Here is a 20,467-nt window from a genome sequence, read left to right on the forward strand (position 1 = left end):
ATCTGAAAACATGCAACAACGGGCCATTGTTTATTTTTCTGTAAGCGCACACCCTATTATATGTATGACTTAAGTTTAAATGTATATCAGATACATTAATACTTAAGGTAAAAATGGCAATGGAAAAATATATTTAACAGGAAATCACTTACATAATTTCAAGTAAACAGAGTGAAACGCGAATATATTTGTATTATTTAGTTTAATATTACTTTAATGTGGATGTAGTCCCTAAAGGGGTACACATATAACTACTAAATAGCTGTTTAAAACCAGAATAAATTCACTGTAATCCAAAAGTGACCTGAAAGGAGTTTGTAATCATGTGATGTTGCAAACTGAAACAAACAAAACCATTCGGTTTGCGGCATTTTATTAACGAGAATTATTTTTTACATCAATAAAATATTTCATTCATGAAGAGTTCACGTTCGTCGCTTGCCAAATCCTCGTGTTTTGCAAGCAGTTTGGTTACCAGAGAAAATTTGATTCGACCAACAAACAGCTGAGAGAAAGCACTTGTTACTGTGCGTATGGTTTCGAGTGTAAAGACAGGAAGAGAGAGCGAGGAAGAAGCCATGCCATTCCTTCACCCACCACCCAGACATAACTACAACAAAAGCTGCTCTGACGTCATTGCCTGATACTGTATTTTACACCAGCAATAAATGTTTGGTCCTATTAAGCCTTCAGTGGAAAGGATCCTGAGAAATACCCACTGCTGTGTTTTGCTCCCTTGGGCATGACCATACCTTTGGTGTTGCTGTCTATCGCACAGTTTATCAATTGATTTGCTTGTAACATCACTCATACGTACAACAAATGGCAGTGCGGGTTTACGTTCCAGTGAAACGAACTCGTTTTTTTTCGGATGCAAAGTGTTTTTTGACTAACATCCAGCATTGCGAATATGGGTAGATGAGAAATATTTGAGGGACAGACTTTCAAAAAGAAATATCTGAGAACTTAGAAGTGCTTATAACATCTGACACAAAAACATATAACATTAGCAAACCTGAAAGCCCACTACAAAGACATTCACTCACAGGGAACTGAACAAAAAGTCTTATTGCATGAATACCTAAGAAGAAGTGAGCAGTCAAAAAAAAAATATTCCATTAGGCAAGAGAAGATAAGGAGATATGAGTTTCTAAACATCTGATGCTTATGTGCTAATGCAATGATTTGTCACTGTTTGTTTCATATGATGATACCATGGTGCTATGTTGTGCTAAACAATAAACATGAACCCTTCTCACATTCCTTTCCCATAAGCACATCCAAGGGCCACGAGAGAAAGAAAGACAGATTACAAGCAAATACATGGCTACATTACAGAAGAGGTTAAACAGAAGGTTTAAAAGAGTCTGGCTTTCTTCTTCATGTCGTTGCGCTTCCATAGAGGTAACTTGTCAAACTCCTGATTTTCCATTCCAAAGATGTCAAAAAACACTTCTGGAGCCAGGTGTCGCTGGAAAGAGAGCAGAATTTATGTTCAGAACATAAATTCTGACTGAAATTCGGTCAAGTTTGCTATTTAGCTTTTGGAATGTAGCATAAAGATCCTATCAGAAAATCCTGTCAGGTTGGAGAACACCGTCTGTTTAGAAAAAACTTCTGTTTAGAAATCCCAACTAGGTAACCCTGAGTTTTAGCATTACGCTCACCAAGGCCAAATTTAAACCAGAAACCTCAAAGATGTAAGATTTCCAACAGAGCCTCACATAGGCCTGCCTGCCTGCTTTTCAAAAGATAATCCTGAATAGTGAAAGACTGATACCCCAAACCTCCTTTCATCCAATTCTTGTTAAGGATTTGACCTCACCTGCTCTGTGTTTGTACTGGTGGCTCAGTGTGAAGGTTATGCTTCAAGGCTGGGCTTAAGGTTTTCAGCAATTATTTGTAAAAAGTATAAATGGCTCAGTAGTCTGGAGTTGAGGGCTTATCTGGTGCTAAAGGACAAATGTGACCGCATGTGACTACTCAATTAAAGCACCCATCTTAAATACCCCCTATAAAAAAATGGTGTTACCAGAGAAAACCTGACTCTTTTGAACAAGTCCATTCAAATAATACTGTGAATTTAAACTTCATTTAATAAAGGTATGCTGGTACAGGAAAATAATCCATGCAAGTGTGATGTTGCCCAAAGTGAAACAGGTTTACTGTTTTGAAAGCCCTAAATCTACAGTTACATAAAACTAATATAAGGACAATCAGAGGACCAGTACCTCCAGCCGGGTTCTGTCAACATCTCTGGGCAGCTTGGATCGGCCACGGCCAGTGACCATGAGCATTTCATACGGATATACCTTTAAAAAAAAAAAAAAAGACACCCATCAGAAAAAAGGCTTTAACTTGCACCATGTACATTACAGCAGAATTCTTTCAGCCATGAAACAGCACTCATAGAGCAGAAAGGGTTAAGAGCCTTACCTAAAGGCCAAACAGTGGCAGCTTGGTGGTACTGAAACTAGAACCCCTGACCCTCTTGACCCTAATAGATTGAGCTACCACATTCCCACTCCCAATCAGTCAGGCAGCATTATTTTAGATATGCATGTCATTATTTTCCCATGCTATTATGATGATCCGATTGGGGTTAATTAACCATTATGAGTGCTAGCACATAAATGCAACACAGACATTATAACAAAATTTAATGAATTGCGATTTTTGTACTGAAAAATACTGAGGAAAATGGAATAGAGATAATGTTTTTATTGGTATGATTAATAGTAATATAGTCAGACATGCAAGTTTGCTTATGACAATAAGGTTTGGAATACATTTTGAAATTTTCCCCCATGTTACCGTACTATCAAATAGTTGTACATGGAGGAAAGCAGTAAGCAATGATAGGTCTGATACTTGCTTTTGGTTCCAGCATATTAGGCATCGAAACCCCCCTGTCCATTCTACTGACAGGCCGATGGCCTTCCTGCAATGGCTATGAACACACAAATGGACTGAATGTCAATAACACCACAAAACAGCATTTCAGGAAAGAATAGTTTGTATTCTTTTAAATGTGTTCAGATTAAATTAAATAAGACCAAATTAGAAAAATGAAAGTATGAAGTACACAGGCCATCCTTCACCAGCTGACACATTCTCTACCCACTCAACCAAATATATTTGCTTGGGTTAAATGTTAACAATTCCCAAGTGATTTTGATCAAACTAACCTGGCATGGTGGATCACAATATTCCAAAGATTGTCTTATCACTTATGGCTGATTAATGGAAAGACTATTGAGACTACTAGATTATAATAAAATGTATATTCATCATAGTAAAGTCAAAGTGTCACTAAACAAAAAAAAAAATTAAACAATCTAATATCTTGTAAAAGTTGTGTTAATGACACAGTATAATCAGCTACAAGGTTCAAGTCAAACCAATTAAACGATGACATCAGGGGAAAAAAAAACAAACAGAACCTTATCTTTAACAAACCATGTCAAAAGATCAGTCTAGGTTTAAAGCAAAGTAATTACTGGCCAAAACACTGCGTTGCCAGTGTGACAAACATGTTGCAAGAGAAAGTCTCAACGCAACAGATGCATTAAAGTCATTTCAGCTCATTTCAACTGAAATATGGAAAATATGTATGTAGCTGATAAAACTGACATTTGATGCTGTGGCACTTACCTGGAACTCTGCAAAAGAAAAAAAAAGCAAATACATAAATTCAATGTTCAGCAAAATGTTTATTTTCTTTTAAATAATAGCATCGCTATATTTATACGCTGGAGGTGCGTTTGTTAACTAACCTCGTCCTCCAGCAGAGATGTCTCCGTAACTGTTGAACTGTGTAAAGTCAGTTGACTGAGGCTGCAGAAATGATAAAAAAGAAGGAAATTTAATCGCATTAGATTGCTAAAGCAGGTATAGTTGAAATTGAAAAAAATAATCATAATTACAATAATAAGTTATACCCGATGCAACCCGCTCCGTCCATAGCCAGGGAGTGAGCCTGTTTTGGCAGGAGAATTTGGATCTGCAATTTAAGAATACAATGGACAAATATTAGGAAAACATGATTAGACATCATTAAAAAGGAGGCTTCATATCTATTATCTACCAATAGCATGGAAGTTGCACTATAACTGTAATTAGTAATGCGAAATTAGTGTCTCTTTAACAAAGGAACAAAGAGAACCTAGTAATTAAGAGATTAGGAGATTAGATGCTGTGTACCTTCTGTTCATCAGGGCACCTGGTTTTGAGACAACTAGCCATTAAGTTTAATCAGATGTTACAGTCATGTTGGTTAACAACAGCGTTATGCTTTGTACAGTAGCTCAGCACAAATACGATGCTAGTGCAGAATTCTGTGATGGATATTAAAGCTATATCTAGTTAATATGTTTAGATTTGTCAGGCATTTAGATTTAGAATAGTTGTCAGATGCTAAAAAGAGCTTTGTATGATTAAAGTGAACTTATACACACCAGCGTTGCCATTTGTTTGTCTTTGTGCAGAAAGACTTCGTGCTCGTTCTTGAAACAGCTGCTTCTCCTTCTCCTCCTTCAGGATAAGCTTCCCAAGACCAGACTGCATCTGTTCTCACAAACAGTCCGGTTTACACTGATGCAATTATCAAATAGAGAGTAGAATTATGACTTATAGTTTATAGTGAGTGAACTAGGTGAACACAGGATTGACTATTAAGTCCTAAAGCCCATAACTCATTTCAGTTAATGACGCCTAATTCATTCCTGTTGGAGTTTATAGGACACTTTAGTCAGTAGTACCTCATAGAGCTAGTAGTGTCTCATTATGAGCTGCCAAAATATTTAAAAAAAATGTATGAATAACTCCCCGTCATAGCTTCCACACAGTTATTACTGCACCTAGGGGTCAATTTGGAACTGCAGGAATCACTAAAAGGGGTCCAGTGATGCAGTACACTTTATTTTCAGTAAAGATTAACAAGTTGTTCAATGACAGGGTTGCCAGATTGGGCTCAGTAAAAAAACATCTGCCACCATGGCAGATCTTGTGTCAGGGTAAATAATCGAATTTGAAACTAATAAATGATGAGAACTTATACAGAATAATTTTGCAAAGATAACTTTGGAAGATTGCTAGGGAAGACAATAGATAAAGTTCATACCGAAAAAAAATTCGGAAAATAACCTTAGTCTTACCCTAGTGAGATGTTCTTCTTGGAGTTGTCTGCGTTTCTGAAGTTCCTCCTCATCCTCCTCTCGCGATCTCCGTCTCCCCGCATCACAGCCTGGAATATTAACGGGAAATGTCACATATCCAGGGTTCAATATGACTTTCAACACACCCTTGCCTTTTGCAAAATTAAAATAAACTGAACATGTTAAAGGCTGCAGATCTGCAGTATTTCATTGCATCTACATCTGAAAAAAGAATCGCCATCAGATAGCAATTCCCTTTTGGTTCTAAAGTCCAAGCTCATTTGTGCATGAATCCCTCTATAGGGAAAAATGTAGAGGATTAGTCTGCAAGGGCATGTTAAAAAAAAATTCAGTATTATTTCACCTCACTGTTTGTCATGATTCACATTAAAATCTACATGTACAAACTTTTCCCTATAGCTTTATGACAACCAATACATGAATAATGATAACAGGAGGTTCTGGAAAATAACAATGAAATAAAGACAAGCAGACTGGTGGTGTCAGGTGACTGAATAACTGTTGCAGCCACTTTGTAGAAATTTGTATATATATATATATATATATATATATATATATATATATATATATATATATATATATATATATATATATATATATATATATATATATATATATATATATATATATATATATATATATATATATATATATATATATATATTATACAGATAGATAGATAGATAGATAGATAGATAGATAGATAGATAGATAGATAGATAGATAGATAGATAGATAGATAGATAGATAGATAGATAGATAATCTGCATAGCAGCCACAACAAAAAGAATACACTCTTAGAAAAATAATTTGGTTTCAAAGGTTCCTTGTAAGATGAACCCTTAATCAGGACAAAATGTTCTACTTATTAATTTTTTTCTAAGAGTGTGGGAGTTTCCTCATCTCCGTCCTTGCACATTTTATTTATTTTTTTTACCAACCGTTATTGTCATATTAAAATCCACAAGTGCAGAGATGAAGCAAACAGGTAAACGTTTACACATGCAGTAATCAGTTTTCACCTTTGGATAAAATCGTTTTATTTCCGACTCTCATGTAAATACAATGACGTCAAAAAAACTGCAGTGTATTCACCAGGCAGATTTTAAGAACGTGCCATGACAGTGTCTTGCACAAATATTCCCCCTGTGTCTGAAACAGCCAGGCACTGAAACAAGATTCAGATTGTACATCACGGCGCTACATTAAATTGCCTATAATATTTAAGTAATAATTTTTAAAAGGTAAGGAATAAATAGGAATTTTATTTATTAAATGCAAAAATTGGTGTGAAGCCCCCAAAGTAGCTTTGAAGCACTGTAATGGCAGCGTTGTGTTAATTATTACTCTTGTTTTCTTGGTTAGATCTCTGACTCGTCCCAACCAAGAAAACTAAAGTAAACGAAATAAATAACAACGCTGCCATCACGATGCTTCACAGGATGGCTCTTAAGTTATTCCTGGCACGTTCCAAGAGCAACCAAGAGGCCAAGAGAACCATTAAACATGATGCTACTATCTACATACTTCACATTATAAACAATTATGCCAATGATGGATTTCTGCCACAATTTCCCACTAATGGCTATTTTGGAACATAAATGACATCATCCTAAAGTCCATTTCAGTTCAGTAACTCTACTGATGGTGATGAATAAATATGCAAGACACAGTATATAACATATACTACATGTAATTCATGGGTCTTTTTTTTTTTTTAAAGATGTTCAAATGAATATATGAACGTTTAGGTGAAAATGAAAAAACTGCACAGCTGCAAAGGTTAATCAGGATCAATAACATTTTTCAAAAGTCAGCGTGCTTTAATAATTATATATAAAATACGAGCGAGCGCTTTTCCGGGGCATTTAAAGAAAATGAAAGAACACTAAAGGAAAAGCCATCACTCTTCATCCACTTCGTATTTAAAAGCCTCAGTGGACTAATCTATTCAATCCATTAAAAAGGGGGGGGGGACAAAGGCAGGAGCAAGCCAGGGGCAATGGCCACGGAAAACAGGCGTACAGCGCTGACATACAGTACCTAGAGTACCACTGGTTGACAGACAAAGCCAGCACTCAGTCTCTAGCTTAGGTACGTCTTCAGGAGCGGGAGCAAGTGCCGAGGGAAATTTGGCCGATTTGATGATGTCGTCCGCAGAACTGCTTTCGGCTGTCAAGGCAGCCGGATCTAGATTGTAAAGCAGGGGGGGGAACTAGGATATAAGAACGAGGCTGGCCTAAAGATCATTCAATGAATACTTGTCTCAGAGATGTATACAGCAGCAGGATGGGTGTGATCATTATTTTAATAACCATAACCTGATTTGAGCTGGGATTTTACCAGGAATGCTGTTCTAAACAGCATCTAAACATGTTTACCCTTGCATAAGTTTAGAAGAGAAAGTGTTCGGTTCCTACCAAGCAGTTTGTAGATAGGTGGCTTCCTGTACATGTTGACGCTCTGATCTGGAAGATAAAGATTTGTTTTAAAGCTGGACCTCCATTACTAAAGAGATGTACTAGAAATAGATCTGCTATGCATTATCACTAGACACAGTAGAGAAGAAATGAAATAATGTCCCTTAAAAGTGACATTTAAATGCAAAGATTCCTTAGTTAACACGACACACAAATCGATCACATAGACACAAAATAGAGCTTGAGGACGACACACGCAGTGAAGTAAAGCATTATGATTGGACACACAGGACAGGAGGAGTCGCATCACATCCTCAATACTCACTACCTGGCAGATGGAAATGTTTCGGGGTCAGGGAGAGAGGGGGCGTGCTGGCCCCAGGGGAGCTCCGCCCACTGGATGGCTCAGGGCCTTGAATCAAAAAGGTCATAGGTCAACGAGGATGGCCGTTTAAAGGCCAGAGAGATGTTTTACGATCCTTAACAACCCAAACAGGTGAACGACTACTTGGAGGCACTCTTAGGCCCAAAAAGCAATAAGGAAAATTCAGGAGATGAAGGAGGATTGTGTGTAAATACAGAACAAAATGCTAGAAGCAGATTGTTCAAATTGATTAGATATAAGATGCTGCAAACTTTAACATATTTATTCACATTGACTGATTTTTAATTTCAATAATAATTTACAAATCTATTTTTGAATTATAATACACAGATCAGGCATACCATTATAACATTATGACCAGTGAAGTAAATAACACTGATTATCTCTTCATCATGGCACCTCTTTGTGGGTATATTAGGCAGCACAAGGTGGATGTGTTAAAAGCAGGAAAAATGGGGCAAGTGTAAGGATTTAAGTAAATTGTGATGTCTAGACGACTGGGTCAGAGCATCTTTAAAACAGCAGCTCTTGTGGAAGGTTCCTGGTCTGTAATGGTCAGTATCTATCAAAAGTGCTCTAAGGAAGGAACAGTGGTGAACCGGTGACAGGGTCATGGGCGGCCAAAATATATTGATGAACGTGGGGAGCGAAGACTGGCCCGCGTGGTCTGAATAAACGGACAAGCACCTGTAGCTAGAACTGCTAAAGAAGTTTATGCCCTTAATGCTCAATAGGTCAGGACTATTTTGGTGGCAAAAAGGGACTGACACAATGTTAGGCAGGTGGTCATAATGTTATGTCTGATCGGTGTACATTATATGTTCACAATAAGCTGTAAAGAATAACACTAAGAAACCTGAGGGGAAAAATAGAATCAGCTACACGATGGGGTGCTGAAAGACATATTTATAAATTTTTTAAACATATTTACCTGTAGTGTATATGGTACAGGATTTTGTAGGTCATATTTTCTAATAGACATCAATATATATGTTTTTTATTTAATCTCAGTTACTTTGAGGATCATAAAAATACATACTTGCTTATTATACTGATTAGCTAAAATCTTGCTTATACTCATAATGCAACTGTCCAGCAGAAGGCAGAAGGTGTCTCACCTGGGCGGTGAAAGTGCTGGGGCGAGCGACACATGGTCGGTGTGTAACAGTGGCGGTTGTAGATGGGTGAGCCGATAGAGCCCTGACTTGTCGACCGCTGCAGGCTGTGACCTCGCATGTCATAAAAACTCTAAACACACACACAAATCGTGGAGAATCACACACAAATGTCTGTAAACGTATTAGTGCGTGTAAAATATTAGTGCGTGGTGCTACATAGACAGGTACGTACATCTGCAGACGGGATAGGAGACATGGTTCTTGGTGTCTGAAAGATTACAAATAAAAAAAATTAAGACACTTGGATAGAACAGCATATGACAGTACAAATTGTGTTTTTTTGTTGTCTAAAATAGTAATTCTGTGCAGTGTTGGCAACTCAATGATGCTTTAGAGCTCTTCAAGAGCAATATCACAGATCTTTTCTTTTAAAACAGGGTGGCTATAAGCTAATTAGCTGGAGGAGTTTGAGTTTCCAGCACTGAACTGAGGATGGAGATGAAAGCATGAGAAGTAAACAGAACCCATTTAGGACTCAAATGGATCAAAACATGCTGAAACATACAAACTATACTAACTACAAACACTCTTGTGGCATGGAGGTGACACAAGCACACACACGAACACACATGCAAATGATTTCATTGGTGCTACAATGAAAGCAACTGTGGCTTATAGGCAGTGTGACAGGGTAAAGGTCACATGTCTAAGCCGTCTAGCCGGAGCACGACTTACTCGGTCGTCTGGCATGGGGGAGCGCTCGCGCCTCAAGGTCTGAAGCTGTTAACAAAGTGTAGGGCCCAAAAGTCTGAGTCCACTATCAAGAACTGCTTTTATTTCATCGGGTTATGAAAAATTCACGAGTTTTATTTTGACAATTAAAGAACAAACAAAAAAAGAAACAGTTGCGCACTAAACGACTAATTTGTCAAGAAATAACATAACAATAACAAGAATATCAGATAACAAATATACATATAATTGGTGATAATTAATGAAATAAGAGCAGTTCTTGTTATTGGACTCAGACTTTTGCACCCTACTGTTAAAATAAGGGAATATAGTTTATATATAGTGCAATTGTGAAGTGCTATTCATACACACACATCCTCATCCAGACAAATACACAATGTGTTCTTGGTGGTGTTACCTCGGCCACGCTCTCTCTCTCCTCCATCTCGTCGAGGGACGTGGTGTAAAGTGGCTCGTAGTTGATCAGGTCAGGACGTTCAATGTCATAAATGGCTTTGACTTTGGGAATGGCGGCGAGATCTCTATAATCGAGGATCTCATTGTCTACTTTTGCCTGGAGGTGAAACACATTGTAAAAACACATCAAGAACAGACAGGGCGTGATCATGAGACGACTAATATATTACGTATTACAACACGATTCTGCTGCAAGGACAAAGATGTGTGATTAAATCATCTCACAAAAAAAAAAAGGACATTTTACACAAGTGTGCGTGTGTGGGTGTGTGTATGTTTGTTTATGATCGGCACCACTTACATATATGGTGTGACCCGGTGAGCCAGGTATGCTTGAACCAGGTCTGGAACACACACTCTCAGATGAGGAGCGTGTCGGCTGTGGAGTGAACACAGGTTTAGAACCAGCAGCCACACACACACACACACACACACACACACACACACACACACACTCACTGTCAAGGCCTGTTCACCATTTACACTACGATTTGTTAATGGAATACACTCCGACAATGAGCAATGTGATGTCTAGTAATAATCTGAGTCACTAGCAGATGGAAAAAATACCATATAAACCATTTATCAGTAAAGAAATCGAATGTTTAACTGCTTTACTGGTTCACAAGCATCTCTATATCTCTGTATTCACCAAAACGTTTCATGTAGTTGCTAATTCTGTGCTACTCAAAAAAAAATTAGATCATTCATTATTTAATTTCAATGTTTGTTAATGCTTTTTTTTTTTTTTTAATGAAATGCTCTTAAATGAGAAAAAGTTGAAAGATGAATAAAGGAAAAAATGCCAGCACAATCAAGGAATCGCCTGGAGTCATGAGGAGTCACAGAGGGTGTGGTTACAGTAACACAGGAACCCACCCAAAAAAGATGTTCAGTTGTGGGAGAAATAATGAATGTAATTATGAGAAAGGCTGAACATGATTTGATAGATTGATGGCCTACAGTGGAGCTATCATTTTAGGTAAATACGTATCTTGTCCAAACCTGATTCCGAACCACAACTAACGTGAAGCGAGGACTGTATATTAACCTTAAATACCAGTCCAGAGGTCTAACAGGTCTCACAGGCCTGAGGTCAGCGTCTACTATGAAACAATATTAAAAATTAATAAAATTAGCACTTCTCAGTGCTTTAAAGTACAAGATAGAACCATTAGATAATGAGAAAAGAACCCTTGATTAAAAAAATAGGTTCATGTTCAAATTTGTGATTCAACAACGAAAGTGTCATTTAAACCTTTTTTACTCTTGTAATGCAAAAACATCATTTCTGGATATGGAATCTGAAAAAATAAAAACATAAAAAAATGCTTTAAATTTTCCAGGAATCAATTCTGCTCTTACACGAGTTAAGTCCTAGCATAGAATTAGCATATACACAAAACTGATTAGCATCCATATTAATCTTATAATGACAAAGGCCATCCAAATGATTTCCATTCTTGAATTAATCATCTAATTTCAATCTATATTTTGAATGATTATAGAGAAATAGAGAACTTCCCATGATTCTTGTGAAATGTGGACAATTTCACTTCAGGTAGTAGGTTGGGGTGCATTTTCTTCCTCTGTGACTTCTCCCATAATTTGAAGCGATTATTGGATCTCCACATTTTCTTAGCAAAATAGTATGATAATAAAATATTAAATAAATATAATATATTACTGATTATATCATAAAAAGGAATGTGTACTTTACCGTATAACCGTCTAGGTTTTTCGTACAGTTGAAAATTTCAATATACTCAAGTTACCTGTTTGTAAATGTAACATCAGCAGGACATTGATGGCACCCCAATGGTGAAATCACCATCATTAAAAAAAAAAACCCCTCAGACTTTTGAACCATGCTGTATAAATCGAGACGGAAATTCTGTTGCGCAAGCAGGTGCTTCTGGATGTGACAGAATTTTTGCACGCATGCTGGCAAGGTGACTCTCGGCGTGTACACTCCATAGGGTGAACCACCCCAAAAACTCCGCTAGATAACATTAAAGGTGTAGTTTGTAATATTTCAAAAGCTTTCTATTGCAACTGAATGTCTGAATTATGATCTACTGGAGCCTTTTTCATTCACTTTGTATTCATTTGGATTTTTCTGGCCCACAAATGAGCTCCATCCCTTTGCTGAAAGAAACCTGGGACACACCGTTATACATCATTTCAGCTGAGGGGGTGGGAAACGGAAGGATTTAGTGGATATAAAAAATGTCTTTTTTAGAATTACAATTACACATGCAGGTGGTAGAGAGCTATAAAAATGACAAACTGCTTCTTTAAGCACGAACTACACATTTACACAGTTAAATGGTTAATGAGAATCGGGAATGTATGAAGAGCTACTTTAAAAGGAAATTGCGATTTTGATCACGGCATCGATGACTGTGTAACATGGCAAGGACAAAATGACAGACCATGGTTTTGTATGTATGAGCATTCTGACTAGCGATGATGCTCTGAACCCGGGAGCGTGGCGTCAGTGTGGCGCAGCCGAAAGAAAATACAGTACCTGCCTTTCGGATTTGGCGAGGAGAGCTAGCGACGCGGGCAACAGCTGTGGAGGAAGGCAAAGTGGAAGTTGGACAACACGTTTGGGGGTCTAGATTTCAGGAAAACCTACATATGGAACCTTTCCTACCCTTATGCACGGAGAAACCTTACTGTCTTAGTGTATTGAAATACAAAACACAGAGACATGAGGACAGTATGAAGCGTGTCGGAACAGGTAAAGACAAGATAAGAGTCTCACCCTTTGTCTGTCCTCTGTTCTTGTAGAGCTCTTGCAGGCCGGATGCCAAACGGTCGATCCTAAAAAAAATGATAATGTACGCAAGTAAACAGGGTAAGCAAAGTCTCATTAAAGACTTAAAGGACACAATAGCTGGGAATCTCAGTAAACCGGTAAACCTCATGAACTGGTTTGTTTAATACAGATGAGAAAAAAAAGCAACAGTCAAATGTTTTTAGGATTCATGTAAAAGTTACAGAACCTTGCAGGTACATCTCTTCTCCTTCAGTGAACATCTGATTGCATCTGCTACAGCGAGCACAGCTGGGATGATAGTGTCTGTCACCTGCCTAGAAATTGCGCACAAAACCAAAAACGCACACCAGGTCAGATACATATATTTAGTTCCATTCATAATTTATAGTTTTTATAAAGCAAATGAAAACAAAAAAACACAATACATGGCTATAATCTGATCTGTTACATTACACATATCATACAAATGATATAAGGCCAAAAGTAAACAAACCCTTGACCTATATATGAGTCGTCCCTAAATTGTTGCGTCCATTGTTGGAATTGCAAATGTATAGGGTGTCGTTACATTTTCTCTTTTCTCAGCCCACATCATTACCTGACTTTACTAATGCTCTTGTAGCTGAATGAGCTACAATTCCCCATTGCCATGCTCCAAAATCTGAGACTGAATATGGAATACGATGCTAAGCAAGGATAAATGGGTGTGATGGGCAGGTGTTCATGTGTATGACATACTGTCTATGATATGATATGAATCTAATAATACGATGCTTATACATATGGTAGTGAAGTCTACAATAGGTTCTCTTGGTTTGAATATTAATGAAGATTAACCCTCACCAGAAATTCATATCAAGCCCACATTTCTGCCTCTGCAGAAAAATCTGTGCTGCACTTTATAGAAGGTTCTAGATTCATTCATGTGTAATGTGCATGCACACTAACTATTCAAATGCTGTTGTTTCTTTATATTTACATCTCAAGTAATCACATTTCTGCACAATTACAGCATGCATCTCCTTCCAGATCTTTGCATTCGACGGTGGAATATGTATGATGGTTTTTCCTGTTGTTTGGGTACTCACCCGCCTGAAGCTCCTAATGGTTCATTTGCACTGCGGTGATTCCTAAACTCCTAAGTGCACTTTACGTGTCCTTTCATGACTCTCAGAAGCGCAAGACCCCAGAGACGTGTTCACTTTCAAGACACTCTCAGATGACAAAATGCCTCGAGTGCGAGAACCCTCCTTCAAAAGATGCCACTAAGTAATTACTTATATAATTACAGTTAAAGTAAGTGCTACACGAACAAGAATACATATTCTCGTCTCTTCAAGCACTTATCATCACAAACACACCCATCTTTTTTTGCTTTTGAATAATCACAATCATGTTTAAAAGAAAGTGCCATTGCATGGCTGCAGTCCAAATTAACCTTGAATGAATCCCTGTCAAACATCATGTGAAGTGTAGGGCATAAGTACTAAGGGGCGGAGTCAGTTCATCCTGATAACCAATCAGAGAGAAGGTGTTGGCAATGGATTTTATTTTCCTGGAATACTTTTTTTTTTTTATAAACAGAAGGGAGAAGGATGAGGAAATCATTTTACCTCCAGCACTTTGCCAGTGATGAACTGGTGGCAGGCTTCGCACCGCACTCCAAAATGGATCTGGTAGTCTTTTTCACAGTACGGGGCTCCATCCCTGGAAACCAAACATTATCAGGATGATAATCACACTGTTTTGACACATCAGTGTGTATCTCCTGTTTCTCCCATTGGTTTGCTGTTTTAACCTACGGAAGTCTTAAACCTATGGAAGTCCTTAGATCTCATGATCACAACTTAATGAAAAGACAAGATCATGATAAAACGACTCGATATGTCGTAATCACAAGAAAACAAGAAAGAAAAAATATTATTATGCATGCATAAACCTGAGATGTGGTCTTAAAAAAATCCTTTACTTTGCATGACATTGTTCAGGTGTTTTAATCCATACAAAAAGAACTCTGGAGCTTCAGGTAAATGTGCTGCTCTAATACGTAAATTTACACCCAGGGTAAATTAATGTTGTCTTTTGACCAGTCTGTGTGTCTGTAATCTCAATGCTGAGCCCAGAAAATTTGAACCTGGTGCTTTACCCACCTCTAAATACACACAACTGGTTTGGAATACCCTAATCTGTGATTTGGCCATTTTGCAACATATAGCAGTCTAAATAACTGAAAGTGCATGCAAGAGGTTAGAAAGTGTGTTCATTTGTAAGTGTATCTTACTTGCTGATGTACTCTCCTGTCAGAACTTTGCAGCAGGCTTTACATTTGAAGCAGCCCAAATGCCACTGTTTGTCCAATGCCAGCAAAGCCTGTCCATTCTTAATGTCTCTGCCACAACCTGCACAGGCTGCAACATACACAAACACTCAACTCATAAACTTACTGGACATCTACAGATCTTTAGTTTTAAGATCAACACATAAGAACACTAGGTGGCACCAGAGTGCCACTCATATGAGCTCTAACACATACTAAATCTAATCTACAGGCAAAACAAAATACTGACACTATTTGGACAAAAGTGTTGGGACACCTGGCTTTTCCAGCATTGTGCTTCTTCTTCTCACAAGTTGTTGGCACACAATTGTATAAGACGTTTTTGGGTGCTGCAGCATGAAAGCTTGTCTTTACTTGAAGCCCCCATGCACAAAGTCAGCTCTTAGGTTGGAGAGGAAGATCTCCTACTATAGAGTGCTGACCTTAACCCTATTGAACACCTTTAGGATAAACTGGACCGCTGACTGAACCGCAGGACTCCTCACATCACCTACATCAGTACCTGACATCAATAACATCCTTGTGGTTGAAGAAGTACAATTCGCCATTAAAATCTTCCCAGAAGAGTAGAGGTTATAATAAGGGCAAATGAGAACTAAATGTGGACTGGGATATTCAGAAAGAACATACATCATATTAACACATACATAACATCATAATGTTATACATTATCGGTGGCCATAACGTTATGGCTGGTCGGTGTATCTTTAAATAATGGATTTATTCTATATTTGATCCTACAACATTACAACAACTCCTAGATTTTACCTTTTTAGTAAGTTAGTAAGTATGTTTTGATGTTCTTTATAGTTAGTAAGCGATCAAACTGTGATGAAATAGTAACTATTATTGTGTGTGTGTTTGCAGTGTGTGGAGTGTGTTTAGTGACGACTCACTGCCAGGTCCAATGATGTCCTTGGAAGGGACAGGAGACATAGGTTCAGCACAGTATTGACACAAGCAGTCTTTTCCATTGAACGTCACTCTGTCTCCGGCAGGAAACGGCCTTCTGTGGGTCATAACAGGAAGGAACTTGTTTCATGGGTCTTCCCCAAACGCTTCATATAAACAATAGGACGTTCTCTTACACAGTCTTAGAGCTATATTGTATTTGACTTGAATATGAATACGAAGTCAATTATGTTTGAGTCTCAAAATTATTTTTCATCTCTTACTTGCAGATGGTGCAGACGAAGCAGGCAGGGTGGTAGGTTTTTCCCAGAGCAGTGACCACCTCGCCCTCCACAAACTCGCCGCACGTGTTACAGCGAGTGCCGTGGATCTGCTGATAGTCCAGGGTGCACAGATAATCTCCATTTTTCATGAAGAATCCGCCCTGTGCCAGGTCGCAACCACACACTAATGCAAAACACAACATTAAGGCATAAATCAAGGTTACACTAGTTTTTTTTTATAGGTTATGCATGAATTCGGAAAAATCACAATCATTTCATTTATGACCGGAGGTTTTTGTGGGGATTTTTTTGCTTGTTATCTATTTGAGAAATTAATACATCATGAGTAAAATGTGACTAGTTATACACAATGTATGGACATGAAATGAGAAAAATCAGATGTTAAAAAGAAACAGGAAAAAAAAATCAGAAGTGAAAAATAAACGAGAAAATGCATAAACTAATCATTTGTAGGGAAAAAAAATTGTACAAAAAAGTGAGACTTTAAAATATAAGAATCATGGGGGAGGGGGTGGAATAAGTCTTTTGGGGAAAAAAAAATCATGTGAACAGGCTAAAGATCAATTTTGTTACTGAGCAACTCATGAACTATGAGAAAATTTTTGGACTGTAATTAATATCAACAATCTGCTATAATGGCTGAGATCCGAAATCTTCATGGACAGTTTTGCATTTAAGGACTCATAACTGACCAGAAGACCTCAACAATAATGGAACCGTAATGAATGGACATTCAGCATCACCCAAATGAGGATGTGTTCCCTTTAGAGTCCTTTTCCTCTCAAAGTTTCTTCCTCATACCATCTCAGGGAGTTTTTCCTTGCTATTGTTGCTCATTAGAGATAAACTTATATGCACTAAACTTATCAATTCATATTTTATAACCTATTGTTATCCCCCATCGAAGAGAAGAGGAACAACATAAAAGGAAGAAGAAAATTGTAATAATGAGTTTATTGGGCGATTGAATTTAGGAACCCCAAACGTTTCCCTTTTGGATCAAAGAAGACCGAAAGCAAGGCACCTAAAAACATTCTTGAGTATGATCTCCATCTATTATCTAACCAAAAAAAAGAAAAGAAAAATACAATGTGCTACCCTACCTACCTAACCAAAAACTGAGAGAGAAAAAAAGGGATTGAAAAGAAATGAAATTAGAAACTCCCTACTAACCCAATTTCAGTATTTACAAGATTTACATGGCTATTTACAAGATATACAAGGCTAACAATAAGATGTTGAGGTTTTTGAAGATGTTGAGGTTTTCATTGGGAGTGACAAGGATGGACAGGTTTAGAATTGAGTTTATTAGAGGGACAATGCACGAAGGAAGTTTTGGAGACAAGGTGAGGGAGGTGAGATTGAGATGATTCGGACATCTGCAGAGGAGAGACATGGGGTATATCGGTAGGAGAATGCTGAGGATGGAGCCACCAGGAAGGAGGAGGTTTATGGATGTGGTGAGGGAAGACATGGAAGTAGATGGTGCGAAAGAGGCAAATGCAGAGGACAGGGGAGTATGGAGACGTATGATCCACTGTGGCGACCCCTAATGGGAGAAGCTGAAAGAAGAAGAAGAAGAAGAAGAAGACATGGCTATTTACATGGTTGTCTACAGAGCCAGACAAAAGGTTCAAAAGGGTGGAAACACCCCTCTTCAACAAACACACACAAACAAAGATTCTCATAATCTCCAAACTTCCCAACCCTATAATCTAACAGCCGTTCTGAACTTGTCAAACAAACAGCTCAAAAACAACATAGCTCTCTAACAGAGTGGCTCTCCTGGAAATTATGTCATGGCTTTTCAAGTGGGGAGCACCAATCAGAGGGCAGCAGCAATCAGCTTGAAGGAGCCAATCAGATGACATTTCCTATGCTTGACAGACAACTCGAACAAAGAGGGGAAAAAAATCAACCATAGGGTTATAACACATATTTATCTCTGTAAAGCTGCTTTGGGACAAGTCACAGTTAGAATGTGCTATATAAATGAAACTGAATTATATGAAATCGAATTAAAAGAACCATTTGTGGAAAGAATACATGAATCATGAGGAAAAATTACAAAAAAAATGTGTGGGAAAAATAAACAAATAAATAAATATTGTGTAATAAAATCATGTGAAAATATAGGACTCATTAACTAATATACAATGTTGAAATAAATCCCATAAAAAGATAAATCTCAGGCATAATAATAATAATCCATAATCAAGCATTCTATTAATTATTTTTTTTACACTATATAATCAGTAAATATTGTTTTTCCACATAAACAGGCCCGTTATTTATTTTCTTCTACTTGCGACAGAACAAGTACGAAAATAAATCTGTATCATGGAGGTCCGTGAAGGAGAATCCTTGATCTTTTTTTGCGTCTCTATTATCGAGAGATCCCACGAGGTTACAACTTATTTAGCATCTACTGTGCTTGCTTGAAAAAGAGGCCGTTGTTCTTAAAATAGGGTCGAGGAATATTCTTCAGCCGTCCCAAAATTCAGGAGCCAGCTTCATAGCTGAATTTGGACGAGAGCTCGATGTCTGCCGCAATGTGCTTTATATAGTACAGATAGTGAGTCATGCATGTGAAGTGTGTGTGTCTGTGTGTCAACAGCTACACTATACGGACATCTGGCTTTAAGATTCGGATGTGCTTTCTGAACATCTCATCCACATTTGGTTCCTAATTGCTGGGGCTAAAGGGCAGCTTGCCATCCATCACTAAAGTCAGGTAGTGATGCAGGTGAGGTGAGGAGATGTCAGTCAGTGTTCACACTCATCCCAAAGATGTTCAATATGGTTAAGGTTCTTCAGGAGATCTTCCACTTAGGCCCATGGAAACCATCTCTTTATGGAGCTCATGGTTTATAAAAGAAATATACAGTTATGTGCAAAAACAGCGGGGAAACGGCAAACCACTTGTTGTTCTGTAAGTCGATAATTAGCAATGAGATTTTCCTCATCTTGCCTTGACTCATCATTCGGCTAGACGAAATCATCAGCGGCCAGGGACCAAAAGAGAAAAATAGGTCGATTAGAAAGGATCTCTCTCTCATCAATCTCAAACATTAGATAATTTTCAGCATCCGTGAGCTTGCGTATGTAGAAGAGAGTGTACAGCACTGCCCTGTAATGCAGCATAAACACAATTTTATGACTATTTGCAATACTTTGTGGAAGCCTTCACCCTCTTCTGATTGAAGTGGTGGACAACCATTACATGGTGAAAATGTAGAGGAGAATGATGAAAAAATACTCTTATTTCACATTACGTTTCTTACAATATAACTATAGGAAGCAGGTTACATACAGTGCTGTAGCAAGCAGGTGTAGGTGGATATTGATTTCTAGTCGGGCATGTTGAATGTGGGCAGTGGGAACAAGGCTGAAAACACCAAAGATACATGGAAAAATATCATGCCTGTATCAGCACCAGAAGAGCTTCAGGATTATCCAGGCTTACTGTCAGAGACTGACCAGTTGTGTTACATATTACTAAACCTTTGAGACCTGCTACTGTCATTACTTGTAGTAAGACAGTCATTCTCAAATAGTGGGGCGCGCCCCCCCTGGGGGGACTCGGGGCGATGGCAGGGTGGGCGCGTGTGACCCCGGGGAACATGCTACTTTTTTGCTGCAGGGAGTAGGGTTTTTTTTGCACTGAACAATAGCACACAGCACAGAGCAGGAGGTATGAAGTGCAGATAACAAACCCCCTAAGAGACACCATGGAAAAATATTTACCAGGGATGAAAAGAAAGGCGGAGAGAGACGGAGATAATGAGACAAACGTAAGTTTCCTGAAAGCTAAGATGAAGAAATATGACGAAGCGTAT

At 38.1% G+C, this 20,467-nt stretch overlaps 1 protein-coding gene across 14 annotated transcripts in view; it reads right to left on the reverse strand.

Moving 5' to 3' along the window:
• Nucleotides 1-356: 356 nt before the first annotated feature.
• The window catches only part of ablim1a (actin binding LIM protein 1a), a 35,390-nt gene continuing 15,279 nt past the window's right edge, over nt 357-20,467 (reverse strand). For 4 of the 14 annotated variants that reach the window (XM_046876137.1, XM_046876235.1, XM_046876174.1 and 1 more), the window contains 22 exons: nt 16,608-16,791; nt 16,329-16,441; nt 15,376-15,502; nt 14,708-14,801; nt 13,321-13,408; nt 13,080-13,138; nt 10,611-10,688; nt 10,251-10,406; nt 9,836-9,880; nt 9,333-9,368; nt 9,101-9,230; nt 7,923-8,009; nt 7,598-7,645; nt 7,221-7,367; nt 5,157-5,245; nt 4,458-4,566; nt 3,942-4,003; nt 3,777-3,837; nt 3,655-3,662; nt 2,876-2,950; nt 2,232-2,312; nt 357-1,471 (listed from right to left, as the gene is read on the reverse strand). In XM_046876137.1, the coding sequence (XP_046732093.1) occupies nt 1,358-1,471; nt 2,232-2,312; nt 2,876-2,950; nt 3,655-3,662; nt 3,777-3,837; nt 3,942-4,003; nt 4,458-4,566; nt 5,157-5,245; nt 7,221-7,367; nt 7,598-7,645; nt 7,923-8,009; nt 9,101-9,230; nt 9,333-9,368; nt 9,836-9,880; nt 10,251-10,406; nt 10,611-10,688; nt 13,080-13,138; nt 13,321-13,408; nt 14,708-14,801; nt 15,376-15,502; nt 16,329-16,441; nt 16,608-16,791 (1,991 nt within the window). In that variant the 3' untranslated portion in view covers nt 357-1,357. The remainder of the gene's footprint in view (nt 1,472-2,231; nt 2,313-2,875; nt 2,951-3,654; nt 3,663-3,776; nt 3,838-3,941; nt 4,004-4,457; nt 4,567-5,156; nt 5,246-7,220; nt 7,368-7,597; nt 7,646-7,922; nt 8,010-9,100; nt 9,231-9,332; nt 9,369-9,835; nt 9,881-10,250; nt 10,407-10,610; nt 10,689-13,079; nt 13,139-13,320; nt 13,409-14,707; nt 14,802-15,375; nt 15,503-16,328; nt 16,442-16,607; nt 16,792-20,467) is intronic. The other 10 variants (XM_046876146.1, XM_046876183.1, XM_046876164.1 and 7 more) reach the window with 10 other exon arrangements.

This window comes from Silurus meridionalis, chromosome 2, assembly GCF_014805685.1.
Source record: "Silurus meridionalis isolate SWU-2019-XX chromosome 2, ASM1480568v1, whole genome shotgun sequence".
Lineage (NCBI taxonomy): Eukaryota > Metazoa > Chordata > Actinopteri > Siluriformes > Siluridae > Silurus > Silurus meridionalis.